This window comes from Mercurialis annua, linkage group LG7 (genome assembly GCF_937616625.2).
Source record: "Mercurialis annua linkage group LG7, ddMerAnnu1.2, whole genome shotgun sequence".
NCBI lineage: Eukaryota > Viridiplantae > Streptophyta > Magnoliopsida > Malpighiales > Euphorbiaceae > Mercurialis > Mercurialis annua.
The window spans coordinates 47,039,953-47,063,395 of record NC_065576.1 but is presented as its reverse complement, the minus strand read 5'-3'; the positions used below and the strand labels follow the sequence as shown (position 1 = coordinate 47,063,395).

The 23,443-nt window shown below is 30.8% G+C and overlaps 4 protein-coding genes across 5 annotated transcripts; 2 read left to right on the top strand and 2 right to left on the bottom strand.

The window, feature by feature from the left end:
* Nucleotides 1–1,024: 1,024 nt before the first annotated feature.
* On the bottom strand, nucleotides 1,025–2,105 carry LOC126654842 (auxin-responsive protein SAUR32-like). Its single transcript, XM_050348833.1, has one exon. It carries the CDS (start codon nucleotides 1,720–1,722, stop codon nucleotides 1,195–1,197), a length of 528 nt encoding a protein of 175 aa, XP_050204790.1. The 5' UTR covers nucleotides 1,723–2,105; the 3' UTR covers nucleotides 1,025–1,194.
* A 9,428-nt stretch (nucleotides 2,106–11,533) lies between these two features.
* Nucleotides 11,534–13,057, top strand: LOC130014859 (uncharacterized). The gene has a single exon (XM_056103821.1). The coding sequence runs from the start codon at nucleotides 11,534–11,536 to the stop codon at nucleotides 13,055–13,057; it is 1,524 nt and encodes a 507-aa protein (XP_055959796.1).
* Nucleotides 13,058–14,852: 1,795 nt separating this feature from the next.
* LOC126656029 (F-box/LRR-repeat protein At4g14103-like) lies at nucleotides 14,853–19,723 on the top strand. Of its 2 annotated transcripts, XM_056103627.1 has the most exons (3): nucleotides 14,853–15,032; nucleotides 15,121–15,197; nucleotides 17,427–19,723. In XM_056103627.1, the coding sequence occupies exon 3, from the start codon at nucleotides 17,967–17,969 to the stop codon at nucleotides 19,617–19,619; it is 1,653 nt and encodes a 550-aa protein (XP_055959602.1). In that variant the 5' UTR covers nucleotides 14,853–15,032; nucleotides 15,121–15,197; nucleotides 17,427–17,966; the 3' UTR covers nucleotides 19,620–19,723. The 2 variants fall into 2 exon arrangements, with proteins under 2 accessions (XP_055959602.1, XP_055959601.1); XM_056103626.1 differs by lacking the exons at nucleotides 14,853–15,032; nucleotides 15,121–15,197 and adding an exon at nucleotides 15,214–16,189.
* A 16-nt stretch (nucleotides 19,724–19,739) lies between these two features.
* On the bottom strand, nucleotides 19,740–22,076 carry LOC126656030 (proline-rich protein 4-like). Its single transcript, XM_050350477.2, has 2 exons — nucleotides 21,777–22,076; nucleotides 19,740–20,757 (listed from the first exon to the last, which is right to left on the bottom strand). Exons 1-2 carry the CDS (start codon nucleotides 21,943–21,945, stop codon nucleotides 19,889–19,891), a joined length of 1,038 nt encoding a protein of 345 aa, XP_050206434.1. The 5' UTR covers nucleotides 21,946–22,076; the 3' UTR covers nucleotides 19,740–19,888.
* Nucleotides 22,077–23,443: the final 1,367 nt, after the last annotated feature.

Sequence of the window (23,443 nt, the reverse complement as noted above, 5' to 3'; positions counted from 1 at the left end):
TAAAAATTGACTCGTAACATTTAAGTTCGAGTTGGATTTAAGCTATATGAGTTTAATCTGGAGCGGAATCTAAGCATTAATTGAAGAATTTTTGTAAGATTTGTGAGTTTAAACAAGTTTCTTATACACAAACTAATAATTTAATTTTTTATTAGATTGACTTTCATATTTTTAAATTTAGGGGTGTATCATTTTTTTTTATGAATAGGTGTATATCATTTTAATTAAATATATCAGATTTGATAAATTTTCAATCATTATTTTGATTATTTAATGATTTCGATCCCGAATAGTTTGGATATGGTTCAAATTCGAGTAGCTCAAATGTAGTTCTTCAAACTTGAATACATAAATTATGTCTAATCGAGCTCGAACTTGAATTTGACATAATTCAAAAAATTATTACATAGACTTACTCTACCACGTCATCTGTAAACTTAGTCAGTCATATTATAACACGTCGTTAAAATATAACATTATTGTAATTTCGTTTGTTATTTTTTTACATTTATTAATAGTGATATTACAATAATGTCATCATTTTAATGATGCGTTATAATGTGATTGACTAATTTCACGGATGACGTGTTAGACTAAATCTACCTAATAATTTCTCGCATAATTCGGACTCGGTCGGCTCATCTCTTTTATACCCCTAATCTATCTTAAATAACTATAACTAAGAAAATAATGTACTAAATAAAAGAGTTGTAATAATTTCAGTTAAAATCCATTTCCATCAATTAAATCAACTGAATATCATTTCACTATGTGACACACTGAACAATTATTGTCTTTTCTTTTTACATTTTATACTCTCTTGATTCGATAGGCAAACTTTGCTATAATAGACTACCATTAGATGATTGTTACGTAATTAAAATGAAATTATATTTGACATGATTCATTTAAGCGAGCTTTATCATAATTGAAATAAAACATTTTAAGCTAGATTATAATCGATAAAATTACAATTTTGGATTAAAATTCTTAAAAACAATAAATTAAAAAAACAAAAACAAAAGACAACAAACACAAAGTTCATACATTACAGTAATTTTCTTACACATACAGAACATGATTTTATCATACATGTCGATGACTACCTTAACATTTAAACCCTTTTGTTTTTTTTATAGGATCATAGGGTTCCGATTAGTAATATAAATCCTAACACTAATTCGATACACAGAATCAAAACTGATTCAGAGCAATCATTCGAGACGGGCTAACTAGAAGACGATACGAACCATAACCCTTAGAAAATCCGCATCCTTGAGAACGGCGATGAACAGTTTGTTCATACTCGTCCTCGTCAGAATCCATAGCCACAACAACCTTACGAAACGTGTCAACGTTGCATGGAAGAACAAGCGGACCTTCAGGATTATACCCGTATTCGGATTCAGCTTCTTCGAGTAGAATCTTGAAAAGCGGATGATTCGCATACTCCGTCTTTATTACAAATCTTTGTTTTTCTTCTCCTACATATACCGAAAAACAACCTTCGGGCGCCACTCTTCGTTTTCTTGAACTACTATTTCTCATTTTTTCGTCATCATCGGGGTCGATCGAGGCGTGGAGACATAGTTTCGGCAGGGATTTGCTCTTTTTTGTCAGAGCGGCCAACGGGCTATTTCCGCCCCCGCCGAATGATTTGCATCTCTCCCACGTCTTGATGATCAGATTTCCTTTTTTCGCCTTTCCACCCGGAAACTCCATAGGTAATTTTTTTTGAAAAAAAACTAATGATTTTAAAACAAGAAAAGAAAATTTGTTTGAATTGGATAATTTTGTGGGGGTTATTGATGGTCAGCCTCTATCATAAACTAAGTTGAACATGAACATATTTCTTGGCATCATTGTGTTACTCATATCTAACTAAATCAACAAAGAAGAAATAAAATTGCTAATTATCATGAAAAATTAAAAAGAAAAAAAACCCCAAGAATCACAATCATTAATTAAGTATATGACAGTGATTAAAATTGAGAGTTCAAAATAATTGAAGAAGAAGAAGGTGACTAATCTAAAAGAGAATTTTCTAGCTTTGATCAGTTTACTTGATCAAGAGGGAAAATCTAGCTAGGTTGGGATCCAAGTATATGCAAGTAACCTACATATATAGATAAACCTAAAATAGACTAAGGAAAATAAATTAAATTTAAAGATAATCCACTTGTCAACACTACATGAAAAGTCTACTACGTTTTTATTATTAGTGTTAAAAAAGGTTTCTGTATTGGATCCTTACAAAGACATGAAGAGACTAACTTCTATGAACCAGCAAAAATAAAAGTCTGCTACTATTTTTGCAAAATAATTTATAATATTTATAATTTTGAACAATCTGATCCGCTAATTTGGCGAGTTAAAGCAATTATATTAAAATCCCAATTCAATTAAACTTGTAAAATTTTCTTTTTAGCTGAACCAATCAAATAAATTCACGTAAACAGTTCATGTTAAACTAAACACATTTTAAATATATTTATTTTATTTTAAAAAATTAACGGCCAAACTGTCAATTTCATAAAAACTCATTCGTTAAAACAGTTAAAATTATGAATGTATAATATTCGATTCTATTTAAAATACATAAAAAATAAATTTTTTTCATTCAGTTTAAATTCTAAAAATACCAAAAGAAATTTCATTTATTTTGAGTAGAAACTGATCTAAAAATGAATCAAATTTGATTTTAATTTAAAATATTCTGAAAAATATAGAAAATCGATACAGTTTATTAAGTTTTTTTTAAAAAAAACATTTGATTCGATTTGAACCGAATACGCAAAATGAATCATATAAAGAAATGAAGACGTAAGTTTTACTTTGTTGGATGGAAAAACCTTACCTAGTTATGGCTCACCATAAATCGCTCTCTCATTAAAGATATTTCATAAATTATGGATAGTAGGTTAATTGTTTGTATAATAAATCTGGTAAATTAGAATTAATCATGCAAATTAATATAAGTGAATATTATGCATTATTTTGGCACAACCACTCGTAAATTATTGCTATGACTATATCAAGTGCCCACTAATTAATAAATTATTATTATTATTATGGTGATTCTATGATAGTAATTATTTACGCTTAACACCTAATACATGCATGTGTAGAAAGTTTCCAGGCAGTGGGGAAAAGGTAAGATCCTGGGGGCGGGCTTCAGCAGCCAAAACAGAAATAAAATTATTACTTATTTTAATTTTTCTCTCATAAAAAATACAAGTGTTTAATCAATGCAAAATAATATTAAAAAGGCAAAAGCCAATACCCGAAAGGCCACTTCCAAATAAATAAATTTGACAAAGATCACCCATCAAACTTAACCAATTATAAACTCTCCAAGAATAATCTTTTCCAATTTTATGGTCTTTTTGTCTCTTTCAATTTTCATTTTTAAAATTATAGTAAATGCTTTTTCTAAGTATTAATTGGCAAAACATAAAAATATATCCATAAATTACATATTTTGTACAATTAAGTCCCTTGACTTTATTTTGGATCCTAAACCTATATTTTATCATTTTCAAAAATTTGAAAAATGGTAAGTTTACTCTGTTAATAAATAATTATATTTATTAGGGAATAATGATGAAAATAGAAGTATAGGCATGCCTTTATTTTTTATAATTATACTATCTGCTAAGTAAAAATAAAAATAAAAATCTACTCATAAAAAATTTAACCAAAATAAGATCGAGCAAAATAACTTTAAAAAATTTCATAGATTAAAAATCAAATTGTAATTTTTTTAAATAATTTTTTTATGAATAATATTTTTTTAAAATAATTACTTAACAACCATACAATTTATTCACACATTTTATTTTTATATAATTACCATAGAAATTAGAATGACTATAAGTCTATGCCGGAAATAAAAGTTTAAGAATTCAATTGAATATAATTTTATAAAAAAAGATAGTTCAAGGATGTAATTGTATATTTTCCATACAATTTTTGTAGCTTCTTCGAAGCTACCAGTATCACTAATTCTTAAAGATGGATGATGTTAATGTCCACTAAAAAAATAATTGTACGATTATGGAAAATCAAATTTGGATTACATTAACGCCACCTTACTAATCCAACAGTTTTCTTCTTTTTAATGTTTCGTCTTTTTTTCCATGATACGATTGTTGGAACACTTTCTCTTTTGCTTTATGAAATAGTGTCGACAGGTAAAGAAAAAAGCCTAATTACTTAAAAAAATCCCACCTTAAAACAATTTTTCGTTTATACCCTGATCTAGGAAAAAGTTCATTTGTACTCTTTTTTTGATTTTTCGTTTTCAATTGTACCCCAAAATTTTATTTTTTGGCAATTTAATTAATTAAAGGATGAAAACATTAAAAATAATTAAATAGAAGGGTTATATCATCTTTTTTTTATTTGAAAAAATACAAATAAGTTAAAAAAATGAATGATTATTTTAAGCTTTTTCTAAATAAAAAAAGTTCAATTTAGTGCTTTAGGGTAGAGTTGAAAATGAAAAATTAAAAAAAGGGTATAAATGAACTTTTTCCTAGGTCATGGTATAAACGAAAAAATATTACAAGGTGAGGTTTTTTTTAAGTAATTAGGCCAAAAAAAAGACTTAATCACCAAAAAAGTCTCATCTTTTAACCCCTTTTCAGTTGCACTCTGACGTTGCAATTTTGTCAGTTGCACCCTAATTCGCACCTTTGGGTTTCAATTCCACCCTCAAAATCAAATTGGACTTTTTTCACTCGGAAAAAATTTATAAAAACCCTTATAAAGTAGTCGTTTGAACTCTTTTCCATATAAAAAGTTAAAAATGGATGACTTATTTTAACTTTTTTTAAATAAAAAAGAGATCAATTTAGTACTTGAGGGTGGAATTGAAAACCAAAGGTGCGAATTAGGGTGCAACTGACAAAATTGTAACGTCAGGGTGCATTTAAAAAAGGACTAAAAGGTGGGGGTCTTTTTGGTGATTAAGCCTAAAAAAATTCCAAAAAAAAAAATGGGCTGTTTTTGACAATGCCCATAAAATGACATCATATTTTTAAAAATATGATTTCAATTGAATTATGAAAATTTTTGATAGAGTACACTTTTTTATATTTTATTTCCAAATCTCATTTAGCATTTTATAGACATGATCTATGTATTTTTTTTAATGAATATGATCTAAATATTTTAAAAAGGCTATTTACCCTAAAATTCAAACGTACGCGTCATATGTCAGTTATAACAAAACGTTTAAAAATCAACAGAAATAGCCAATTTGAACATCTTATGTTTTTTATAGCCATTTTTGAACCGGTTCGCTTTTTTTGCCAGCATGTCGGCCACATCAGATCTGACTTAAGAAAACAACGTCGGACCGAATTAAAAAGCTTAACTATAAATGACACAACACGCAAAAATTTGATATTTTATTATTATTAAAGTTTTTTTAATTTTTTTTTATTGTTTGTTAATTTTTTTTATATTAAGCCATTATATATTTACCATTATAAAAATATATTTTAAAACAGTTTAATTACTTGGTTAAATTTTAAATAAATGATCACACCGATCTTCTGGACTGTTCTGAATGCATGAAATTATCAATTTTGGATTACCGATTAAAGGATAGTGATTAAATGTGTTTCTACCAAATGAAATTTGTTGAAATAAAATTATGACTCAATTATTAAAATAAAACAAATTAAAATACAACAACCAAAATGTAATACAAGCAATATACAGTGATCCTGTATTTATATGTGTTACTCCCTCCGGTTCATAATATTTATCGCATTTGGTTTTGTCAAAAGAATTAAGAAAACAATTAATATGTCTTAATTTGTAAACACTTTTACTAAATTAATCCTATATTGAAACTTGTTTACATTTATGACTACTATTTTTATTTGTTTATTGTATTCTTTCAATAAATTAATGGAGGGCAAATATGGAAAAATAGCAATTAATGCTCTCTTGATATTATAACATGACAAATATTATGAACCAAAAAAAAATTTCAAATGCGACAAATATTATGGACCGGAGGAAGTAATATATTTGGTATATACTCCCTCCGATCCATAATATTTGTCGCATTTGAGAATTTCTTTTGGTCCATAATATTTGTCATATTAGAGTTTCAAGAAAGTATTAATTGCTATTTTTTCAAAATTATCCCTAGCAATAAATATCTTATAGGCACCTTGGATTGATGGATTCTAAACGATGGATTCTAAACAATCCATGGATTTGGACAAAATCTATCGTTTGCCTAGAAAAAAATTTAATAGAATCCATGGATTTATAAATTCTCTCATTTTTTACAATCATCATTTTTGAGGGTTTTGATTTCCCACCTACTAGGTGGGAAAGTCCAAATCCACCATTTTTTATAGATGATGGATTGTTATATTATTTATTATTTTCCATAAATAATATTAAAAATCCATTGATTTTATATTCAATCCAAACGATGGAATTTTAAAATCTATGGATTTAACTTCCATTGATTTAAAATCCATCGATTTTGCTAAAATCCATGGATTTTAAAAACCCTCAATCCAAACGGTGCCATAAGGTTAAAAGAACTAGTCAAATATAAAACAAGTGGTAATTAATATGGACAATTTAGTAAAACTATACACAAATTAAGACATATTTATTATTTTTTTAATCTATGTGAAATGGCCAAATGTGATAAATATTATGAACCGGAGAGAGTATTATTTTTTTTCATGATAAAGACTCACTCCCTAAAACTTACACCCCCTACATACTTGGTAATTTCGGACTACATTTATTTGTCAGGCAAGCTAAGGCATAGAAAGATAAATTTCCAAATTTGTATATTTTTTTTATAAGTGATTGAATTTATTAAAACCGAAGCCATAAGAAGTGACTAAAAGAACGGAAAATTTGACACAATTAAAACTGAAAGCTAGTAGAAAGTTAGAAACAGATGGCTGATGCTAATTTCATAAAAATTTACCAATTTTACACATTTTCTCATATTAATTACGCTGTTTAAAAATCGTCATTTTCATACATTAACTGTCAATTTTTCTCAAACTCATACACCGTTCAAAAATCCAACAAAAATTGCTGATATCCCACTATTTGGTTCGTTATGGTGTGTCACTTCCGGTTGCCAACTCAATAATTCTCACCGAATTTTTAAACGCTGTATAGATTTGAGAAAAAACGATAGTTTGTATATAAAAATGAAAATTTTTAAACGGTGTGATTAAAATAAAAAAAATGTTTAAAATTAATGAATATTTATGACATTAGCTCTAAAATAATGACAATATATTTAATACAATTATATACACACATATATATGCTCATGCTCATCTTCGTAGATAAGTTATTTATTGGTTAGTCTTACATTTATATCTTCCAACACAATGACATGCCATATGTAGTGCCAGGTTTACGCTTGTCATTGGCGAACTTAATGGCCGGTGGAAGCTTCAAACTAATGGTTTTATTTTTGTTTTGTTTTTTTCACAAGTCATGGCAAACATATTAAATTGAAAATGGTTAATTACAGAGAAGATTATAACATTTGCACCAAATTTTTAAAAATAATATGAATTTTAAAATATATGATCATCACATATATATTTTTTATTTTTTTTCAATTTTATCATAAACACATTTTTTAGTGAAATTTCGCTGACTTGGACACTCGATGAGTCTACCACTTATCGTGCCACGACAACAAAAATGCCACTAAAAATTACCGATGTTATTTTTGAAAATAAATAAAAGATGGTATATGTGATTGACACGTTTTAAAGGTTATGTTATTTTTAAAATTTGGTGCAAAAATCAAAATTTTATTTAGCCCAATTAAAAATAATAAAAAATAGTTTATTTTTTCAAAGATATACGAGATAGACTAGAAATATAGAATTAGTTCCGGCTAAACAAAATGAGAAAATTGTAGATTAGTAATTTTTTAATAATTGGAAAAGAAAAGAATGTTTGTGGGAGGATTTGAGACCTTAATAGTTTCTTACTGAGTGTTTATACCATTTGAACTATAACTCATTGTTTATATTAGTAATTTTTGTTTATAAGAAACAAATTGTTTTTTGAATGATGCGTCAAAATTAATTATTTCTTTACCATTTCACTTTCTAAAAATCTTTCAAACATAAAATTCCATTTTTTATGTGTAGAAGGTGTTTTTGTCTTTTTAACCAGAAAAACATATTTAGCTTTTCTTTAGAAATAAATTTGTCCTGCTATAATCTTTTTTGTTTTATTGTGTACTCTGTTTTTTTTGAGAGATTTATTGTGTATTCTATTATTGTTTGGAGTTTGTAAGTATAAATTTCAGGTCTGATTATTTTTAAAATAATTTAGGAATTGCATGCCGAAGGTTTTTAGTGAATTAAGATTATTTTTTTACGGTTCTATTGAAATTAATTTAAAAATTTAATACTTTTAAAGATGAGATTTTTAAAATTATGAAGGCAAAATTCATACGGAAGTCCCTCTACTTTACCATTTTTATTCAGGTAGCCCTTGTATTTTTTTTATTCATAAAGTTCCTCTACTTACCTTATGTGTTCTTCCAGTCTTTCAAATTATAAATTATAATATTTTAAGTCATTTTTTGTGTACCGAAAAAATCACAAATTGTAAGTAGAGGGACTGAAAAAACACAAAAAGATATATCAAAATGTGATTCTGCAAAGTACAAGGACTCGGATATGACGAACTTTGGTGTAGGGACTTCTCGAACAAAAATGATAAAATAGAGAGGCCTTCGTATGGGTTTTGTCAGTTATGAATGGTCTACTAAAAGTTTAAAGAAGTTCAGCTTTGTTGTATCGTAAAAATTCATCTTTAGATTTAAATTGATTGAATATTAGGTTTAATTGATTTTTATTATTTAATTTATCTGGATATATTTTAATGATCTTTAAAACAATTATTTAGTTTGATAAGAAAAGTATAGTTTTTATATAAAAATTAAAAAGAAATTTTTAGATAGATCAAGTCTACTACGTCATCCGTAAACTAAGCCAATTGTATTAGAGTTAATGTCAAAAAAAACACGAACTTTACATGTTTTCTCATTTTAATCACGCAAATTTTTTATTTTCATACATGAATTACCATTTTTTCTCAAATTCATGCACGGCGCTGAGGTGACACTTATTCATTGGTGTAAAATAACTCTCACCTAAACGAATTACACCAGTGGAACCGTGACACCTCAGCATCGTGCATGAATTTGAAAAAGTGATAGTTCGTGCATGAAAATAAGAAAATTTAAATTGCATGATTAAAATGAAAAAACATGTAAAGTTGGTGAATTTTTATGACATTAACCCATAATATTATAAGAGCTCATTAAAATAATGATAAAAAAATAAATGTGTTCAGATTTTAATGATGATATTATAATTTTGTCATTATCTTAATGAGGTATTGTACTAATTTACGGATGATGTGATAAACATTCTACTTAAAAATGTCTCTCGATTTTATAGTGTCCCATCATACTTTGAATTTCTCCTATAAATTATAGGCAAATCAATTTGTGATATGATATTATATTAAACCTTATCTCAAAAATCAGTTAATATTTAGACTTTTTAGTGATTAAAAATAAAATTAAGATCTAAAACACGAATAATTTTTTGTTGTTTGCTTTTGACAACGTCAACAAACTTGTGGAAAGAATAAGACTAGATTAGTTTTTGGCACTACTAGATTAGCGTATAACGCCACTTGACAAGTATATGCATATATAAGTATAATTACCTTGTTGAATTTTTTTAGTGTTGTTTGAAAGTAAACATGTGGTTTAAAATTTTGTTTATTCTTTTCTTGAGAATTAGTAATGGAATTGTGTTATAACCATTTATGATGATGTCGAACGATACGTATTCATCACCTAATTCAACTTATTTTAAAAAATCTATAAATATTAAACTAAATATAATCGTTGAACTCTATCAATATTTGATCCAATAATCAGGGGAACTATTTTTGTAAAAAAATGACGATCAGTCATTGTGCATAGTTTGAAAATTTAATCCACCGAATACTATCGTTAACAAGGTCCGAAAAATTAATCAACCGAGCACAACAATACTATATCCTCCATTACATGTGTATATTCACATTCATAAATCAATCCTTACTGATGTGTATGCAATACTAATAATATGCTCATTAAGTAGCACGTTTCAAGTTTTCCATACAATAATCAAAAAACCGATTTCGAAAAGCAATATTAAAATATTCTGTCCATTTAAAATAAAATTCAGTTAATAATTTAAACATAACAAACGAAACTCACAGTCCTGCCGAAACGCATGAACCCTATCCGGACAGAGTAAGGCGCAACACTATAGTTCTTTTGACACTGAATATCCCGGAGTAGACAGGTCTAACACTAGTCGAATATTAATAATCGATATGACAAACAACCATGTCTAACTCTAAACTTCTAAACACACCAATCATAACATAACAACAAACAAATAAGGCAAATACTCGATTAAGCTATAATACATTAAAATTCATAAATCGAGAAAAATCACGAAATGCCAAACTCGATGAATTTCTGAATTCAGACTACAATAAACAAAAAATTTCATCTCAAAAAAACTTTTCAAGACTTCTTAAATATTTTTTGGAGCGTCGACACGCTCGTTTTGGCCGAAACCTCGTTTCCAGGCCCCAAATCCATAATAGTGTCAACACGGTAAAATATCTCAAAAAATCAAATAAGTTTTCCAGAAATATGCTATCTCTAGTTCTATTTCAAAAACGAGTTTCAAATTTGATAACGATTCGGTCTAAAATACAAAATTCTCGTTTTTCAAAAAACCGAATAAAAATCTATTTTGAGAGAGCGTCTAGACTCTAGGACCAATCCAAAAACTCTTTGAAATATTTTCCAGCAAATTCTCTTTTCAAAACAACCATCATGACCCCAAAATTCTCATATGGCAAAAGTACCAAAAACTTCCCGTTTTAATTGAAAATTGCCGTAAACACTTTTCAAAGTAAAACACTTCAATTCGAAATCAAATTTCTCACTAAAATATTTTTGGATTAAAATATTTTAATAAACCAGCATCTAAGACAAAATTTTCCAAAATTGGTCAATTTATAAAATAGCCCTCAAACTTTGTAGAACATGCACTTCCATATACGGCGGCCGTAACATTTTCAAATTCAATGGGAAATAATGTTGTGCTTCCCATTGAATTAGAAATATGCACAACATTATTTGAGAAGTGACTTTTCCTGATAAAACATGTTTAAGTTTTGCTTTTCTAAAAAGACAATGATATTCACAAATTTTTCATATTCTATGCGCCGAAATATGTTTATGTTACTATTAATCCTATTATACAAAGGACAAGAGTCCATATCCTAATACGGAAAGAACTCCAAATCAGTTTCAATGATTCAACTCAACTATATATATAAACAACTCGCACCAAAACTTTCTTTACAAACACAATTCTTTCCTGTTTCTATTCATTAATTCAAAGATTTTCCACTCAACATGGATTCTTCAAGATTCAATCAACTGAGTATTACTAATTCAAGCGATTTTAATCCTGACAACTCCAGCCTTAATCACAAGCGACAGATCAAAAACTCAAGTGGTGATCCTACCGAGTTCTTTAAAAAACAGCGAATCGGAGACAATGGTTTTTTCCGTTTCAGTGATGCTTTTTATAACGCATTGCTATCAACTTCAACAACTTCATCGGAATCGGAAGCAATGGTAGATAATTTGTTAGTGGATGATCAATTTAGTAATCTTCCTGACGATATCATCCACCAAATTATTTCAGACCTTGAAAACAAAGACTTGGCTGGTCTTAATTTGACTTCGCGGAGGTTCAGAGATTTATGTCTTACGAGACCTTGTCCGATATTTGATTCTACAAAACATCTTTCAAATAGATTGCAACGCCATGAGTTTATATTACATATTACTAACTTTTTCGCTAAGCGTAAAAAGGTTAAGAGCAATAAGGAGATAAAGCGATTTTCTCTTCGTTGGCATTGTCAGGATGAGCGTAATCATCTTGTCGATGAACGTATTTTGGTAGAGCAGTGGATTGATGAAGTGCTGGATTCCAGTTTCAGTGTTCGCGAGCTTGTTCTTCACCTTGGTTGGCCGGAGAGAAAGCTGAGCAGACCGTTTTTGCTTCCTGTAAACCAATCGTTAAAGTATTTGGAATTATATTTGTATGGAAAAAATCTGACATTACCGTCTGTTAATCCGAATTCTGATATGGTCTCCCTGGAGAAGTTGTCGCTGTTTATGGTAAAAGTTGACGAGAATCAGAATCTGGGCGAATGGATTTCACAGTCTTGCAAGAAACTTAATAGATTAGTCTTAAACGACTGTGCTGGGTTAAGTAATCTCGAGATAAAAAGCGATTCCATCGAACAGCTCACATACGAATGCACGAGTGAGATTAATGAATTTCTCGGTTTTCATATTTCAGCTACGAATCTAAAACAATTGCATATAACTTGGAAATTCTTGCCATCTAATAATAAATCTGTAACACTCCATACCCCGAATCTTGAATTTCTGAACTGGAATTGTTATCCTGTACAGAATTGTGATATAGACCAACTCAACTCGCTAAAGCGTGCTTCTGTTTCGTTTCCATCGCCATCGCTGATTCATCTACCTCGCGGTCATATTAGTGCCAATGGTTTGAGCAAGCTGATGCAGTCTATACAAGCTGTTAAATTCCTGAATTTGAACAGTTTGTATATAGAGACATTGTTTATAAACGGTTTTGAGTCTATTGAGTTCAGGAATTTGGAGAAGTTGCAAGTGGAATATTATGGCAAAATGGACGGTAAACAATTGGGCATGATATATTCGTTTCTGAAAACAGCAAGAAATCTGGAATTAGTTAGCACTTCCATATACGGCGGCCGTAACATTTTCACACCTGTTAGTAAATCTCTCGAGTTTCAGAATCTACCCATTTCAGAGTTTCAGAATCGGATAGCCCGTATGAAATTCTGGAAAACTAAATTTGCAAGTAATGGATAGTTAGTATATTAAGGACTGAGGGTTTAAATGTCAGGGAACGTCAGTGATTATTAGCCTATTTATTTTTTATTTGAATTTGTTAATTTTTATGAATAGATCAAATGTAATAATTTTCAAAAAACGTCTTATTCTGATTGCAATTTCTTTTTATAATATTATTTTAATTAAATTCTTTCCATTTTGCCATATTGTATAATTAGCTTTTAAATAGTTTTTTTTATTTGTGCACTACCATAAACAATATACATAATTGTTTTTTACAATTAGAATGAGGGAGAAGCCAAGGAATAGACATGTCCATGCTCTGACCGGCCCAGTCGGACTTCATGATTTTTAATGCAAGTTCTCATATTTGCAATTCAAACCTAGCCAGAGAAAATTATATTAGATTTTTTAACATTTCATTAGATTGATGTATGCAAAATTCATGGATTAAGTGTAGGTTAGAATTTCCCACATTACACTCTATGTGAGCGATATGGTCGGATTTTTTTTGACATACAAAGAGAAGAGAGGAAATTACATATTATACGAAACATAGATTATATCATTACTAAGACACTAACAAACCCAAATTATTGATTTTTTATAAAAAAAATTTAATTCAAGAGAAGATGTATAAAGTTATATACATAACATCAAAACTATAAGTATAATATGCGACAACCTCTCCATTTTTTTAAACTAATAACTTTTGCTTTAACTTTAGGCATAATTTATTATTAGGTCCTTATATTTTTCACTTGTTGTTACTTGATCTCTGATCTACTGTATTTTTTAATTAATTTTTATACTTTTTATTTTTTATTTACATAGTCCTTGTATTTATGTTTTTATTTACTTATTTCATGTACAAATAGAAAAAAAAGTATTTATTTATTCTTTTTTTAAAATTTCATTTTTTGTTTTACTTCGTTCATAAGCTAACTTTTAAGGACTAAATCACTCAATTTAAAAAAAAAATTGTATCCAGTTCAAAAAAATATCAACTTGATATTGAACTAAAAATAATTATCAAAAAGTAGTATTTATGTAATAACCTAAATTTTTGAGGTATTACGTGTAGTGCCACGAGGCATAATCATAAGGATTAAGAATGAGACTATCAGATTAAGACTGGATAATAAGGACTTAGACCGAAGCGGGTCTATTGGAATTATCGTAAAATGATAATTTTAATTGAAAATTATTAGATGAGCAATGGGATTTAATCAAGATAAAAAGAGAATAAAATAAAATAAGTTGGAAAGCCAGAGCTAATAATATTCACGCCAAGGTCCGTGAAATATTATTAATAAATGATCGTCAAAGTTTCGTAAGTATACGAAATCGTTTTAGGAGAAAGTTTGACGATTAATTAAGAATAAGGGCTAAAGTGTAAATTAACCACTTTAAGGACTAAAGTGGACTTTTAACCACAAATTTCCGGAGGAAGTTGTGTTTTACTCTATTTTCTCAAGCTAAGAAAATAATATCGATAAAGTGGTTATCGATAGTCATTAATATGAAGATTGGACGAAAAAGTGAGAAAAAGTGCAAGTTAGCTCAAAATGGAAATTTGAGCGTTTTTGGCCAAAATTGCCAAAATAAATTATTGGAAAGTGATATTATAAGATATGAGACTAATGTTATTTATTTGGGAAATAAATAATACGGAATTTATCGAGAATCGAATGATTAAGCGATCGATGGACTAAATTGGTCGAAATAAAAGTTATAAAGTGAAGTTGAGGAGGTGGCAAAGTGAGAGACTAAATGAGACCTTTGCCATAAATATATATACCCATTTCATTTTATTTAAGATCAGAATCAACACATTTTGACTCTCAAATTCGTTCTCCTTTTTCCTTTGATGATCAACATATGCAAAGATTTCAATCCTCCATAACTTCCTCGTTTCTCTACGGAATTGGACGATTCTTGTGGCCACGGAACGAGGAGAAGGAGAGCTACTGATCTAGCCCTATTATTCAAGGTAAGAATCACAACTTGAGGTTAGGGTTTCTAAGTTTTATTTCGGTTTTAGAGTTAATTAAGGGTTTTGGTGTAATTGATGTTCATAGGAGTTTATAAGCTTTCATGGAAGATTGTTGATGGTGAATTTAAGCCTTGAAGCTTCGGCATAGGGACAACATCCAAGGTGAGGTATTTTCTGAAATTGATGATGGTTAGTCTATGTTGACAATTGTGTGAAGGTTAGGTGTTTGATGAATTGACTATATGATTTATGTAGAATTGCTAAAATTCTTGATTGGATTTTAACATATGAATGGGCTAAGTGTTTCGGCCCCTAATCTAGTTGATGCTATGAGATTTAATTGATAAGTTATGAGTGTTCAATTGAAGTTATATAGCTGAATGTAGATTGAGTTTGAAGCAAGATTGATTGAGTTAGAGTTGATGCAAAAATAATGCATGAATAGTTGGTTATGTGTATGAATTCAAGTCTTGATGTTTTGTTAAGGTTTAAGTCATGGATTGGTAAGTGTATGTTTGTTGACGGTGTATGAGTTGTGATGGTGTAAAAGGATAGTTTTGATGGATTTTAGGTATCGTTGCATAATAAGATTACGATTAAAAGTTACGCAAACTAGTTAACGAAATTGCGTAAAACTGTTCTGGAAAACAGCGATATTGTAAAGGCAATATCTCGGGCTGTATAGGTCCAAATCAAGTTCCGTTTGTTGGTACAGAAACTTTGAAATGTTAACTATAATTATCTAGTTTTAAGTTTTCTCTAATTCTGCCTCTAAACTGCTCATAAAAGGCAGAACATTATGTTGTGCAATCTGCCCTACACTTGTAAACAGCTCCAAGGAAATAACTTCTGAGCTTGTTTTCGACACCTTCAGGTGCAATTCATGGTCTGAGACCTAAACGAAAGTTGTAGGCGGCGTTCTAAACTTTAAGAATGTCGATTTCGTTCAGGGGTCAACCTATTTTAGATAAGCGTTTTTAATGACCGAAGTAGGTTGATCGAACTAGTTTTAGATGCGTAATCGTAATTAGATTTGTTATTAATTCGTAACGTTATCGAATTTGCGTAAACTCGACGAAGCGACTATCGACAAGGCTCGAGGGGAACGGATCGAGATGTTTTCGTATTTATTTGAAGAATTTGGATAGCAAGTGGTGAGTACACTTTAAATTACTCGTTAATATTCATAAAGTTACGTATTTTAATACGAAAAGTTATATGAATATTTATATATTTGAGATGTTTGCTTTTAAAATGTATACGTATGTATGCTTTGAAAATGATGTTTTATCGTAATGTGTTATTTTGATAATAATATAAATGTTAAGGCACCGGGATGGGTAAAGTAAAATGACATAAATCGAACCAAATACAAATAAGAAAAATATAGTACATGCCTATATGTACTATTATTCATATATTTATAAAGATACATTGTACGTTCCTACACGTACTTTTAATTATAATGAATACCCATACGTGCGTGTGTTATAGATGTATGCTTGTAGATTGTAATGTGCATGTCATGGTCCATAAAGGATCAAGAAAACCCAACATAAATCATCGAAATGATAAATACATGAGATAAGAAAAGTGAACTCTGACATATTCAATAATAAGAACTGAGATACAAGGTGGAACTCGGTAGAATTATACCGGGACCTGTATCTCATCCATTCTCGATGATAATCCTCGGAACTCATACGTAATAAAAAGTAAGTGCGATACATCGAGAATCAATACGAAACAAGATCGAGACACAATGTGAACAAACACTCCTATTAAATGTCAATAGAAATTATATGAATCGACAGTTAAGTTCAAAAGACCTGCAGGGTGCAGAGTCCGAATGCAGACACGAAGGTAACTCGGTTGAACTATCTCGGGACCCGTGTCTAAGGAGTAACTCGGTTGAATTATCTCGGGACTCCTATCGATCGTTTGGGATTGAGAAATGGTACAAGTAACTCAGTTGAATTATCTCGGGACTGTACCATATAGTTATGAGTAACTCGGTTGAACTATCTCGGGACTCAACCATAAGGATCAAGTCACAAGAGACTTGCCAATGATTTATTTCGACTTATAATCATGATAATATAAACTTAGATTTAAGATTCTGTCGAAAACTAATGCAACAAAACGAGAAAGAAAAAATATCAATATCATAATAAGAAATCAAGAACGACAAACATTTATAAACTATAAGTTTATGAAATAAGCAAAGAATTATGAAGGAAAGTAAAGAAGATACGCAATATAATGTCAAAAGATTATTTTTGATATATAGAATGGATTTTCAATGGATTTTAACCCTTTATGTGATATTGCGTGTAATTTGGTGAACTCACTCAGTTTTATATTGGCCCTGTTGCTCCTCCCATTTTTCAGGGATAGTATGATATGATTTGAAGAGTCAAGCTTCCGAAGTTTTAATTCTCGGAAGTCATTTGTACAAGAAGAAAAAGAAGGTTTTCATTCTAGCAGTCCGCAGTAGTCTAGATATTTTAACTAGAATTTTGTATAACGCGTTTTAATTGTGATATTAATTGTAAATGGTGTCACATGTATTTTAATATATGAAATATGTTTTGATTTGCGAAAAATTTACACAGGTTTTTAGGCTTGTTACGGGATTTGGAGCTACCACTCCCATTCCCTAGCGCCGGTCGCGGCTCATAAATTTGGGTCGTGACAATTTATAAAGTAAAATAATTATAAAAACTGAAGCCAGCTATAGAAACTCGGGCTTTTTATGGATTTAGGCTCGAGTTAAGATTGAGACATTATTTATTGTCCGAGTTTGGCCCTAAAAAGTGCCTGGACGGGCTGGACATGTACCCAAACCCATAACATGTCTAGGAGGGAGTATCTAGAGATTAGTTTTTCAATTATATTGGAGTTGTGCTTTAATTATCTTAGCTATGATAAATGGATAAGTACATTATCTTACCATTATTAATCCTATTTCACAAAAGACAGGAGTCCTTTATTATCCTTGTACCAAAAGGACTCCAAATCAGTTTCAATAATTCAACTTCACCATATATATGTAACACAACCCTTTGCTGTTTCTATTCATTAATGAATAAATATTTTCCGCTTATTATGGATTCTTCAGAATTCAATCAATTCGCTACTACTTGTTCAAGTGATTTTGATTCTGACGACTACAACTTTAATCATAAGCGACCGAAGAAAAAACAGAGAACCGAAGACAATTCTTTTTTCAGTCGTGGAGATTCTTTTTATACCGCATTGCAATCAACTTCAAGAACTTCATCATCTTCGGAATCGGAAGCAATGGTTGATGATTTGTTAGTGTATGATCAATTTAGTAATCTTCCTGATGATATCATCCACCAAATTATGTTCAACCTTGGAAATAAAGACTTGGCTGGTCTTAATTTGACATCGCGGAGGTTCAGAGATTTGTGTCTTACGAGACCTTGTCCGGTGTTTGATTCCACAAAACATCTTTCTAATAAATTGAAACGCCATGAGTTTATTTTACATATTACTAACTTTTTCGCGAACCGTAAAAAGGTTAAGAGCAATAAGGAGATAAAGCGGTTTTCTCTTCGTTGGCATTGTCAGGGTGAGCGTAATCATCTTGTCGATGAACGTAGTTTGGTAGAGCAGTGGATTGATGAAGTGGTGGATTCCAGTTTCAGTGTTCGCGAGCTTGTTCTTCACCTTGGTTGGCCGGAGAGAAAGCTGAGCAGACCGTTTTTGCTTCCTGTAAACCAATCGTTGAAGTATTTGGAATTATCCGTGTATGGAGACACTCTGACATTACCGTCTGTTAATCCAAACTCTGATATGATCTCGCTGGAGAGATTGTCGATGTTTATGGTAAAAGTTGACGAGAATCAGAATCTTGGCGAATGGATTTCGCAATCTTGCAAGAAACTTAATAGATTAGTCTTGAACAATTGTGTTGGTTTCAGTAATCTCGAGATAAAAAGCGATTCCATCGAACATCTCGCGTACGAATGCACAAGTAAAAATCTAAATAATGAATTTCTCGGTTTGCATATTTCAGCTCCGAATCTAAAACAACTGCACATAACTTGGAAATTATTGCCATCTAATAATAAATCCGTAACACTCCATACCCCGAATCTTGAATTTCTGAACTGGAATTGTTATCCTGTACAGAATTGTGATATGGGCCAACTCAACTCGCTAAAGCGTGCTTCTGTTTCGTTTCCATTGCCATCGCTGCATCAACTACCTCGCCGTCATATTAGTGCCAATGGTTTGAGCAAGCTGATGCAGTCTATACAAGCTGTTAAATTTCTGAATTTGAACAGTTTGTATATAGAGACATTGTTCATAAAAGGTTTTAAGTCTGTTGAGTTCAGAAACTTGGAGACATTGAAACTGGAATTTTATAGTGAAATGGACAATAAACAATTGGGCATGATATCTTGGTTTCTGAAAACAGCAAGAAATCTGGAATTAATTAGCACTTCCATATACGGCGGCCGTAACGTTTACACACCTGTTAGTAAACCTCTCGAGTTTCAGAATCTACCCATTTCAGAGTTTCAGAATCGGATAGCCCGTATGAAATTCTGAAAACTGAATTTGCAGGCAGTAAAGAGTTAGTATTAGGAACTCATATCAGCTTATTATTTTTTTAAACTAGATCAAATGTATTAGTAATTTTTAAACAATTTTATTAGAAATTTAATATAATTGATATTCAAATTCATAGCTATGCGGATCTTATTATAAGAAATTAGTACATTCTGTTTGTATACTCATATTTTCTTTTCAACATACATATATAAAAAAAGATTTATGAACATAATAAACACAACATTTTTCGGATAATGACCCGATTATTACGGGTTTTGGTTCTGTGGCGGAGATGGAGGCAGGTAAGGTATCCAAGTTCTCGGATCTCTCAGATCAAACGCCGGAGGCGGAGGCAGAGGAGGAGGTGACGGTAGCGAAGGAATATGAGGTATCCAAGTTCTCGGATCTCTCAGATCAAATGCCGGCGGCGGAGGCGGCGGTAGCGAAGGAATATGAGGTATCCAGGTTCTCGGATCGCTTAGGTTAAAAACTGGCGGCGGCGGTGGCCGAAAGAACGGCGGTGTTGGTGGAAAAGGGAAAGGCAATGACGGCGGAGGCGATGAAGTGTACGGAAATGGAAACGGCGGTAAGGGAGGAAATTGAGGTAAGGACGGCGGAGATGAGGTGTACGGAAACGGAAAATGAGGAAACGGCGGTAACGGAGGAAACGGCGGTAACGGAGGAAACGGCGGTAACGGAGGAAACGGCAGAGAAGGAAACGGAGGGAAAGGAAACGGTGGAAAATAAGGGAGGAAAAATTTGGAAGAATTGAAAGAATTCAGTAATTCTTCATTTTTTCCACCACAGAGTGTCGAATTTATTTTTGAAGGCTTGTAAGTGAGTGCATTTAAGCTGTAAATACAGTGATTATCTTGCTTAGATTTGATTGAAATCTGATCAGTTGTTGCTTTTAATCCAACAATATCACAGGTTGGAGCTGAGCTGCGGCTGATTAAAGTTGCTTGGCAAACGGATTCAATGGCGGATCCGTCGATACAGTCGACTCCGTCAACGTGAGGTAATTCGAGCTTGTATGTTCCGTATCTGTCTGTTGTTCTGTTTACAGATAGCTTTATTTGCTCTGTTGTTTTAGGGCCGTTTGCATTGAATGTGCATTCTATATGAACGTTCACCCCTGAAATCAATACCAATTTATAGAAATTAGAAATTTATTTACACAACGGAAACGCGCTGAAATGTTAGACAACGGAATCTACATTTTCTATAAAATTAGGTTAGATATAGAGTTTTGGAGTTTCAGAAACGTTTTTGAGATAGGAAATATAACAAGGACATGTAGGACTGGAGTGTTTTTCGTGGGATATAGAGTATATAATCAAACATGTGCTCTTAGTCATTAAAACGAAACACTCAAACATATAGCTCGACAAATTTTGGTAAAACTTAGGTACAAATCATACAGTCGAACATTTTCCACTAGTTACACAAAAGGAGATACCAGAATGTATAATTCGAGAAGTTTTCGGCTCAACTTAGCTATACATCATATCATTAAAAATTTACTAGTAGTCATAGAATATCATTGATGCAGTGCAGGGTAAGGCCTTGGTGGATGTTGACTGTGATGTTGTGTTGCAAGATTGTCGAGCCAAGTGTCGGGATCTCTTATCACACTCCTTTAATTTTGTGAAAAGAGCTTGTAATTGGGCGGCGCATAATGTTGCCAAGAAAGCCCTAAGTGATAACTATTTTTGTTTTAACACTCTAGCCCAGCTTTCGTGGCTAGAATCGAGACTCTAGTAGTCTGTTTTTTTCTTAATGAAATCATATCTTTGTCAAAAAAAAAAGTGTGGTGCAAGATAGCTAAACATCACACAATTGCTCATTTTTACAGTTAGTCACAGAAACAAAATGCCTGAAACATATGACTTGAGAAGTTTCGGTGCAAGATAGCTCAAGACCATATTATCAAACCTTTACAGCTAGTTACAGAAACGAAACAGCAAAATGTAGAATTCAAAACGTTTCGGTGCAAGATAGCTAAACATCACACAATCAAACATTTAAAGCTAGTCACATAAACGAAACGCCCGGAATGTATAATCCGAGAAATTTTGGTGCAACATAGCTAAACATTATACAATCGAACAATTACGACTAATCTAAATGAATGAAAGCAGATGATGAATCTACCTGGCAAGAAATAGCTGTGTCTAGAGAAACTGTTGGTTGAGCAAGCATCACAATAAACAACACCAACAACACTAACACTAGAGAATATATGCCTTCCATGTCTATCAAGAACAGAAACTGAGTGAGCAAAAAAGGTTGCAAGAACAAAAATAAACATGATAGAAGCCATGGCAGAATTAGAAAAACATAGGAGAAGTATTAGAATTTAGAAAGAAGAATTTCTGATTAACTTTTATATGCTGAGAATTTTTGATGCTTGTGATAGATGTTGAAATGTGCATATAATGCACCCGTGAGTAGTTGTTAGGACCAACTGTAATCAGACTGCTGAAGAAAAAAAACTGCTTTATCTTTTCACTACAAACAAAGACATGTGAAGAACTCTTTTGGATGGTTGTGGAAAGATCAAAAATTAAAGATTGAATTGAAAAAACTGTGTAGAAGATTGACAGATAGTGGGTAAATTCAGGCTCTATAATTATTTTTGCCTGAGGCCCAAGAAATGGAAATTACAAGTTTTGATCTTAGTGAAATATCTGGTTGCTTTCTGATTTATTACTGCCTGTTGTTCCTTTTGCTTTATGAGTCATTTACATTTTTCTGCCATACTAAATGACATTCACAAGTAAACCCGGCAATTTTAGGCGCGGCAAGATTATATTTAAAATATGACACAAAGTTAATCGGGGTTGAATTTGGTATAAACGGCTTTGGCTCATAAACGAGCCAATCCATTTGACACAATTAATTTCGTGTTTAAGCGGGTTAAACACGTCAAACCCGTCTAAACATGTTTAAATACGATTAAATAGTTTTAGTTATTTATTTTAAAATTTAAATATTATTAAATTTTTAATTCCATTTCTATTTTTTATATTACATATACTTACAATAGTATTTATCTTAATATCTAGTAATAGTTATGTTAGTATTTCATTAAATAAATGTATATATTGTTTAAATAATTTAATGGGTATAAACATGTCACTTTAAACAGGTTGATTCGTTAATTTATTTAGTTAAACGTGTCGTGTAACCCATATAATATACGTGTTGTGTTTTGGTTTTATATATCAAACCCGATTATGACATACAAATACAAATTGTCAGGTCTACTTATAAGGCTATTTCTTTGAATAAGAGGTCATCAAGGTCCTCAAACTTGTGTACCAGACTCATATAAGTCAATTTTTATTTTGACAATTTAGCTCATCCGCTCATGTGTTTTAAGAGTACATAAAAATCAACCGTGAAGATATTTTTGTTTAATTTTTTATGCCAAATTCAATATGTATGTATTCTTTGTTTGGTATCCTATGGCAATTTCAACAAGATTATGTTTAATATTTTCACGGTTGTTTTTCACGTCCTCTAGAAACAGATAAATGATTGTAATTAGTCTTATTTTAAGAAGTATAGACTAAATTTGCAAGTTTATTCTTATTTCTTTGCCACTCTTCCTATTTTCTGTCTTTTAACATCCTATGGTCATAATCCAACTCGGGTTTAAATTTTATTTGGAATATATTAATAATGGAAGGTACTGTAGAATTAGACATATTTCATTAATTTCAGAAACATTTGTTTTTATAAATCAATGAAATGATTAGTATAGATAAATAATTATATTTTATATACGTTTCACCAATTTTAATAAATTAAAATAG